We start from the raw sequence: 9,443 nt of genomic DNA, 5'->3' as shown, positions 1-9,443 counted from the left end.
CCGAATGTTTCACTATATATCGGCACTTAAAAAAGGAGTACCAAACGTTAAATTAGGAGCGTTAGAATCTTGTTTATCCTAACGCTGTTATTTGGTTTTCGTATCGAAACAAGGATTTGTCAAGTTACCAATGTAAAGTATGTAATTTCTTATTGTACCAGTTAGTTACCACACACTACTCACATTATATTTTGTAGGTTTTAGCTCAAAGCCCAAATTCCAAAGTAATCAACCATGTAAGTTGGATCGAAGAACGGGCATTTTCATGTTGTAGGTTCGTTTGAGTTATCACATATGGCAGCACAAGTGCAACTTGGTCTTGGTGTTGCATGAAAGGTCTTGCTATCAATCTTCTTGTTGGTAAAGTTCCGGAGGCCGAACTTTTGGCTCCTTATTGCTCGGCTCCTCACAACTACTTAACAACAAATCATAAGCTGACTACTCATACACTAAAGTCACTTAAAAAGAATTCAACCAAAAGAGAGCTAAAGAAAAACTCATCCGCTTGTCAAACTGTAATTTGTTCTGTAAATTCAACCACAAACGAGGAGTATACACTATCGAAAAGATAAAGAGCGGAGAAGCAAACTCTGTTGAACATTTAAATGTGTGCTTACGGACGGGGAATAATCTCCGAGCAGATCTTGAATAATCTACTTTCACTATTTGGACAAATGATTTACAAGATTATGAGGTGAGGAGTACAACATAATCAAAATAAACCAAAGGTAAAAAAGCAGAAGATCAGTCTACCGCAATGCCTCATATAGCAGTGGGTGCTTCCTTTAACCTATCGGCCCCTCTTTCAGTGTCAGAAATCCTTTGTTCTGCGGGCAAGCTCTTTCTCGATTTCTTGCTCCCTTCAACTTTCCACTGATCCCAGACTCGTGTTCTGGGTGGAGGTGTGAAATCTCCAACGGGTGCAACTAAGCCTGGCTTTCCATCATCGATAACGACATCAATCAACCCATAATCCCTAGCTTCCCAAGGATTCATGAAATTATCACGGTCCGTGTCCTCTTCAATCTGCACCAACAAAGAATTCAAAAACGGAAAAGAGACCCTCACAGAATATTTACTATGGAAGAAATCTAATTTGAAGCCTGACCTGCTCCAAAGGCTTCCCCGTGATTCTTGAGAATATTTTGTTCAATTTAATCTTGTGGTACACCATTTCTCTAATCCGAATACCCATTTCTGTTGCCTGAATTCACATGTAAAAGTTGCAGGATAAAATCATGAATCACCAACAAATGCATTAGCCTTGTAAACGAAAAGAACTATCTATCATATTCAACCAACATGTATGTGTTCTAGCCAGGTAGAAATGGATAAAAGGAGATGATTGAAATCCTCCATCGCATAAAAATGCATGCGTCAGTATGTTAAAGTTGTGTACAAAATGTTTAGCCATTGCTATAAATATAAAGGACACCCCCAACCCCAAGCCAACAAGGCTCCCTGCTTTGCTAAAGAGGAGCAGGGGGTGAGAGGAACGTTAATAGTACGCAGCCTTACCCTTGCCTTCCAAAGAGGCTATTTCCACGACTCGAACCCATGACCTTTCAGTCACAAAAGAGCAACCTTTCTGTTGTGACAAGGCTGAATAGAACTGGTGAGGTGCACAATCTTAAGAATATATCTGCATCATTCCACCTTCCTATGAAGTTGATCGCCTTAAATGACTTCACTGCAGACTTTTCTATGGCAGAGGAAAGTCAACCAACTTATTTTACTTATAAATGATATTAATGACGGTAGTGATCAGCCTTTATTAGGACAATAAATTAGCATCATAAACTATTCATCACAGTACCACAGGGCTGCCCAAGTCAAAGTTCTGGATCACTGTGATTGCAAAGTGAGGGCTCACCACTCACAATTCCAGAGGCTCACAACAATCTAACAAAAGGTCATGTATTAAGGACTTGACCTTCTGAACTGCAGAACCTGAGAGAGCTTGTTGAGGAACAACTGATAGCTTATTCTCAAGCACGAGAACTTTACTAGTCAAATGATACATTACTAAAAACTATATCAAAGCCACAACAGCATGAGAAATGCCAACCATATAGAAGGCATGGATTGTGGAAATTCTAGAAAGTGGAGAATAGCTAGTTGCCAGAATCTTGGAGTGATCTTTCTCTGGGATCTAGTTGGAAGGGAGTTTGTTGTTTGACTCCTCCTTGAGAGATTTTAATTTAATTTGATTTATCCTTTACAGTTCATCGAAATTATGTAACTCAAAAATGGTGTTCCCCGTGCAATGGGTAATCCTCTATTACTATATAAACTGAAAAATATAAGTCAAATTTATAATCAAAAGCGAACTTAGATTCTTCCAAAAGTCAAATTGTCGCAATAATGTTGTGAAAGAATCAGAGACTATCAGGCCGGGTGAGCTAAGTTTGTAAATACAATCTTAAACAATAATGGTCGTCTATAACTTAGTAACAGAAACAGAGGACAGCGCCAATATGCCATGCCTTAAACCATAGACAGACAGGCTTGGGGGGAACTAAGTTTGTAAATACATGATACACAATAAATGGTAATCTATAACTTACTAATAGAAAGACACGACAGCATCAATATAAATACATGCAATAGAACCAAGGATAAAGATATTGGTATCAGTGAACAAGCATATTTACAAAAACAATGAAAACACTATGGTAAACAAACAATACTAAAAACACCTTAAGAAATTTTATATGGACATCCACAACAATAAGCAGAAAACAAGCACTTACTTTTCCCCCGGCAGTTCCAAGGGGTTGATGGATCATCACTCTTGCATTGGGCATGCAGAATCTCTTTCCCTTTGTGCCAGCAGCAAGAAGAAAGGCCCCCATAGAAGCAGCAAGCCCCAGGCAAACAGTTGTAACATCTGCCTTGCACAATTTCATTGCATCATATATTCCCATTCCTACATGGAGGGGCAGGTTGGTAAGAATACAAAAGAAAAAGGAAGAGAACTTTAAAAAGAAAATATAATCAATCCAACTGAAGTTGTATAACAATAACAAAGGAGGGCATGGCTAAGCGGGAGAACAGCTATTTTGCTTCCCAAAAGCAGAAATAGATAGAATAAAATTTCAATTACTTATATTTGTTTTCAACAAACCTCATTCAATCTTTTCATTGACATTACCCAGTTAGCACTCTGCCCTACTCTTTCCCTTTCTGCAAAAATATCCCGCCCTCTATGTCATTCAAATTTCAAAATGCATAACAATTGATAAAGAGTTGGACTTTAACATAAAAGAACCATGTGGACTCAAAACAAAACCCAATGGCAAACATATATCACTCCAATTTTGTTCAGTGTTACCAAAAGGACTCAAACATCAAACCAGACATATCTTCTTTGTCCCCCATACTACTCAACTTAGAGTGTCTCTCCCCATACTAGTACTTGTTGGTTTCTTGTGTTGTTGTTTCCTTTTTAATTCATTGTTGCCAGTCTAGTTCCCCTAGCTAATTGTCTTTGTCCATTACACTAATCTTCTTCGCATTGGTTTTTTATAAGAGTATAGAAGATGCCTTTGGAGGAAGAGACTCACTCTATCCCCACGCTAATCATCTTTGGTTTTCTTCGTATTTCCTTAGCATGTCAAGCTCTTGTTTTACTATCATCTTTTTATAACTTGATAAACAAAATTTAGCTTATTCCCAACCAAACCGAATGCTCACGACACCTTGCTCACCTACATAAATCTTTTCTACTATGTACTTCAGACAACTATAGATTTCGAAAGCCTGTCGAGTGGTGGTTTACACTGGGAAGAATTGGATTTAAAAAGTTCTAAACCATAATACCAATATATCAATTCCACTGCACAAACTATCCACCGTCCATGATCAGTGCTGTTTAAGTGTTTTTGTAGAAACTAAAGATTATCCATCACATCACTGGCGGAGCCAGTTAAAGCCTAGGAGGGTCATATGACCCTTCTCACAATTTGGACATGTTGTATTTATATGTGCTAATTGATGTAGTTTGGCTTTTATATTTATAGTTAACCTTCTCACAGATGTAATTTGCTCATAGTTGAGGGTCCAACACTTAATTTCATAATTTCATTTTTTGCCTCTTAATCAAATAAAAGGTATTTAATTTCATGTCATCTTACTCTATCCAATTACTTTTGTTCGAATTCACACGAAGGTGCATAGGCATGATTGCTTTTCGCATTGGTTGGAAACTTGGAATATTTTTTTTGCTAAATAAGTTGATAATTATGATCATTTCTCAAGTAATTTTTATTTATAAGATCAATTTATCATAATTCTATAGTCACTTAAAATTGACCCTCCTTAACATAATTTCTGGCTCCACAACTGCATGACACCTTTAAGTTATTCAAAATGAGTATTGAAAAAGTTATAAAAGTTCTCATAGTTTATACATAATACAGACTCAAAGTGTTGAAAAAGTTATAGAAGTTCTCATAGATTGCCCAACAACAATAACAAAGCATTTTCCCACTAAGTGGGGTCGGCTATATGAATCCTAGAACGCCATTGCGCTCGGTTTTGTGTCATGTCCTCCGTTAGATCCAAGTACTCTAAGCCTTTTCTTAGAGTCTCTTCCAAAGTTTTCCTAGGTCTTCCTCTACCCCTTCGGCCCTGAACCTCTGTCCCGTAGTCACATCTTCGAACCGGAGCGTCAGTCGGCCTTCTTTGCACATGTCCAAATCACCGGAACCGATTTTCTCTCATCTTTCCTTCAATTTCGGCTACTCCTACTTTACCTCGGATATCCTCATTCTCAATCTTATCCTTTCTTGTGTGCCCACACATCCCACGAAGCATCCTCATCTCTGCTACACCCATTTTGTGTACGTGTTGATGTTTCACCGCCCAACATTCTGTGCCATACAACATCGTTGGCCTTATTGCCGTCTTATAAAATTTTCCCTTGAGCTTCAGTGGCCTACGACGGTCACACAACATGCTGGATGCACTCTTACACTTCATCCATCCAACTCGTATTCTATGGTTGAGATCTCCATGTAATTCTCCGTTCTCTTGTAAGATAGATCCTAGGTAGCGAAAACGGTCGCTTTTTGTGATCTTCGCTAAATTGCTCCGGTCATTAGTGTGGATAAGTATATAAATGGATAGAGATAGGAAAGCAAACACAAGATGTACGTGGTTCACCCAGATTGGCTACGTCCACGGAATAGAAGAGTTCTCATTAATTGTGAAGGGTTTACACAAGTACATAGGTTCAAGCTCTCCTTTAGTGAGTACAAGTGAATGATTTAGTACAAATGACATTAGAGTACAAATGACATTAGGAAATATTGTGGGAGAATGATCTCGTAATCACGAAACTTCTAAGTATCGGAGTGTGGTATCATCTTGACTTGCCTTATCTGTCTCATAGGTAGATGTGGCAGCTTCTCTGGAAGTACTCTTCCTCCATCCAGGGGTGGTATCTTTAACTGGTGAAGATGCACAAGGTAATGTATCAATTTCACTTGAAGCTTACTTGTAGTTTCAGGCTTGGTCAAGCGCGATACAAACCATGTAGTAGGAGTCCCCCAAGTCGCCGAGCTAGGGGATTTGCTGAAAGAGGTAACAGACAAGGTAAGCAATTAGAGCTCCGGCTGATTGTTCACCTTCTCCCCATCTTGCAGCAGCATGAAGGATAAAGAGAAGAAAAATGAGAAGAGATGATATGGGATATTTTTGCTTTTGAAGAAGTAACTTTCCACAGGCTTATTCTTGAACTGAGCTGGAGGGTTTTCTGGTTTCCTCCAAAGTATAAGGCCGACTGAAGAATTTGAGGGTCAAAACAAGTCCATCAAATCTAGAGTACGTTCGACCCTGCTGATATGGGATACTTTTGCTTTTGACAGAGTAATGGATGGATCGGCACGTGTGCTGTTACGCTTGTCTCCACATGCTTCCTTGTATCCTTCGCACTTGCCCTATCTGTTCCTCAAGCAGATGCGGTATCTTCCCTGGCAACATAAGATGTTGAAGATGAGTACTCGAGAGCAATGCCAGGTAAGTAATCAGGTAAGGGGTTCCAGGCTGTCAGTTCCTGGCTGGGAGCTTGATTTCAAGTGCTGACTGATTGCTCTCTTTCTCCTTGTCTTGCAGGTAAAAACAAGGCCAAAGGAAAAGACAGGGAAAAAGCATGATATGGGATACTCTTGCTTTTAACCCTGATGATATGAGATATTCTTGCTCTAGTATAGCTTGTTTGCAGAGGTATTATCGGGGGGAAAGAAATATATTACAACAAATATCTCCCACCATGATTGCTTTCTCAAAAATCGAAGTATTTTTATTACATAATTAGGTAAATCGATTTTCAATTATAATATAACTTGAAGCATTGGCAAATTAAATAGTAAATGAGGAGAACGGCATCATGAAGCGATGCTTTGGTATCAAGTACAAAGGATTGCATGCATATACTGCATTATATTTGCAACATATTGGATGAGGAAATGTTAAAAGGAGAGTACTGGGAGGGTATACAGCCACTAATGTAAAGCAAGTAATATATTTGTTTGAATGTACCCAAAGAGTGGGAACAATAAGCTTTGATGTATATTTTACGTAATTGTAGTTGTTGATCAATTCAATTATTATCTTGGATTGAGCTTTACTATGTGCGATGGTTTGGCTGTCACCATGTGTTGTATCTTATCTCTTTTATCTGCTCAAAGCTTTTCTACTCGTAAAAATTTGAAGAGAAAAAAATGAAAGAGAGTTAAGAAGTAGCGATTGCTATCTGAATGATTATTGATTTTTGTTAAGACCTATCGAATCACTAAACTTTCAGAATGAAGACGTTAAGTGATTGCATTATGTTCCTTTGATTTTAGAGTTTTCTACAAGAAATTGTTTAGATTTCTTTTTCCTATTCTACTAGCAAAAGTATATTATTATTTTTTTCCCTACTAGAAAAGTGTTTCAATTGTTTCTCCTAAGTTTTCTGCCATATATGGTGCCTTAAGAGTATAAGCCGATGTATATATCTGTGTGCCTTTTGAAGATAAATTTTGACTCTGTGATTGGATCATCCATTCGTTTTTATTTAATTTTTTGTTTCCTCTACTCTGTATATGAGAAACTAGTTAAAACAATAATTGTACCTTTGATTTCTCTTGGAATGCAACAATGACAACTTGATAATTAAAAGTAGGGTAGACCTACTTGTCTTTGTTGTTTTTATTAAATTTGTCTATTTCCAATTATGTATAAATCTGAGCTATTGCACATTTCATAAGTTTTCTTAGCTATTTCAATTGAGGAAGTTCCAGGGTGTGTGTGCATGGTCATTGATTTTGCAAATTGGGCTGTATACCCTGCAAATATATTACTTGCTTTACATTAGTGGCTGTATACCCTCCCAGTACTCTCCTTTTAACATTTCCTCATCCAATATGTTGCAAATATAATGCAGTATATGCATGCAATCCTTTGTACTTGATACCAAAGCATCGCTTCATGATGCCGTTCTCCTCATTTACTATTTAATTTGCCAATGCTTCAAGTTATATTATAATTGAAAATCGATTTACCTAATTATGTAATAAAAATATGTCGTTCATTTGTATGTTTTGTTATCTCAAATATCAAGGATATATAAGAACCAGAAAGCTATAATTGAGGAGAGATGCCAGGATCCAACATGCCGAATGTATTTAAATCATACCAGCAGTAACAGAACCACCGGGCGAATTGATAAACAATTTAATGTCCTTTTTCGGGTCCTCGGCATCTAGAAATAGAAGTTGGCTTATGATCAAATCCGCTGTCATGTCATCTACCTGCCCACCGGCAGAAAATGAAGAGAAAAATAAATAAAGCAACCGTTCCTAATCATACGTTAAGTCTTCTAGTAATTAGGAAACACAAACAAACACACAGTAATCCCTTCAAATGACTAACTTCTAACTTTCAAGTTTAGTCCTTTTGTAAATAAGAAACACAAACACACACACACAGAGTAATCCCACCAAATTTTGAACTACTTAACTTTCAACAAACAGTAAAGAGTCCAAATTTCACAAGTAGCAGCAAAACCCATGTCGACAATATTCGATGCTGAAGCAAGAAAACCCAAATTAAGAGAGAAAGAGAACCTGAGAACCCAGAAAGATGATTCTTTGACGGAGAAGCATGTTGGTGGTATCGAGCTCTTCGAATCTGGGCAGCCTTGGAGCTGAAGTAGTAGCTGAGGGAAAATCCCAATTGCTCGACAAGGTCAGTCGTGGGGGAGACGAGCTTTTCATGGCCTTAATCACACAGACGCCATTGCTTCTCCTATGGCAATTGATAATACCATTGCTGTTGAGGGCAGTGCCCTTCACAATTGGCGAAATGGGCACTTGGGTTTGTGAAGAACACAGCGGCCTTGAAGCTGTGGCTGCGTACGTCATCATCTATCTCCTCTCTCACTCTCAGTGAGTGTGTTTTCTCTATCCTTTGTCTCTGAGTCTCTGACCCTCTTTTTCCTTTCTCTCTCTTTCTTTTTCTGGGAAAATTGGGACGGAAGGAAAATTGAAAGAGAAATTTTATTTTAACTATGTAACATCTCTCTACATTGACCTTAAATTATAAACGTAAAATTACTTTATTATCTTATTGCATAATTATTATAAAATACAAAATGAAATTAATAATAAAAATAAGATTATAAACAAACACTCAATACAATAATCAAATATAATCATCAACATCACGTATCATTCTTCTACATTCTATTATAACAAAAATCATAAAACACTCTCATAGTGAAAAATAAGTCATTTTGTATGGATGGATAGTAATTTTGAACCATCGACAATCTATACTTAAGCCAACTACCTCTTCACCCATACGCGACTTAAATAGAAACCCATGGAGTGGATGGGAAAGGGAAGGAGTTTTCTCTTCCTTTTCTATACAGAGGAAGAGCGGAGGGGTGTGACGTGCATGCAAACCCATCATATTCAACCCCTTAAAAAGGTGGATAGATTTGAGGGAAGAAACAAATAAAAATCTTAATATAGTTTAATGCAAGCTCAAATTGTAAACATGGGAACATAAACTTGTTGCAACACATATGATGCACGTGAGCCAAATTTCAAAAACATCTTTAACAACTTAAGTCTTTAAATTCTACCCAGGATATGTCAAATAAGACACATGCATTGTGCTGCAATTATATTAGAAACTGGCTCTTGTAGTGAAACGAATTATTAAGCAGCAATTCAAGGACTCCCTTCAACAAATCTAATGAGAAAATTGACCAATACTATCAAGTCTCGACAAATACGAACTAAGTTGAGAGAACAATGTTGTAGAGGATGATGAAGACTCCATCAAAAGCAACTATTGGAAGGAGAGAACGTCAGAGAAGAGATTGCTTTGATTTTTTTTAACTTTAACGAAAAGCTCTCGGTACTGTTCACTTTAATGAAAAACCACAT

The 9,443-nt window shown here is 37.5% G+C and overlaps 1 protein-coding gene across 1 annotated transcript; it reads right to left on the bottom strand.

Annotated features, from left to right (window-relative positions):
- Nucleotides 1–486: 486 nt before the first annotated feature.
- LOC103420515 (ATP-dependent Clp protease proteolytic subunit 3, chloroplastic-like) lies at nt 487–8,557 on the bottom strand. Its single transcript, XM_029105163.2, has 5 exons — nt 8,115–8,557; nt 7,685–7,799; nt 2,754–2,929; nt 1,109–1,204; nt 487–1,026 (listed from the first exon to the last, which is right to left on the bottom strand). The coding sequence occupies exons 1-5, from the start codon at nt 8,412–8,414 to the stop codon at nt 763–765; spliced, it is 951 nt and encodes a 316-aa protein (XP_028960996.1). The 5' UTR covers nt 8,415–8,557; the 3' UTR covers nt 487–762.
- Nucleotides 8,558–9,443: the final 886 nt, after the last annotated feature.

The sequence above is a fragment of the Malus domestica genome, chromosome 07 (assembly GCF_042453785.1).
Source record: "Malus domestica chromosome 07, GDT2T_hap1".
NCBI lineage: Eukaryota > Viridiplantae > Streptophyta > Magnoliopsida > Rosales > Rosaceae > Malus > Malus domestica.
This window is presented reverse-complemented; position numbering and strand designations above follow the sequence as displayed.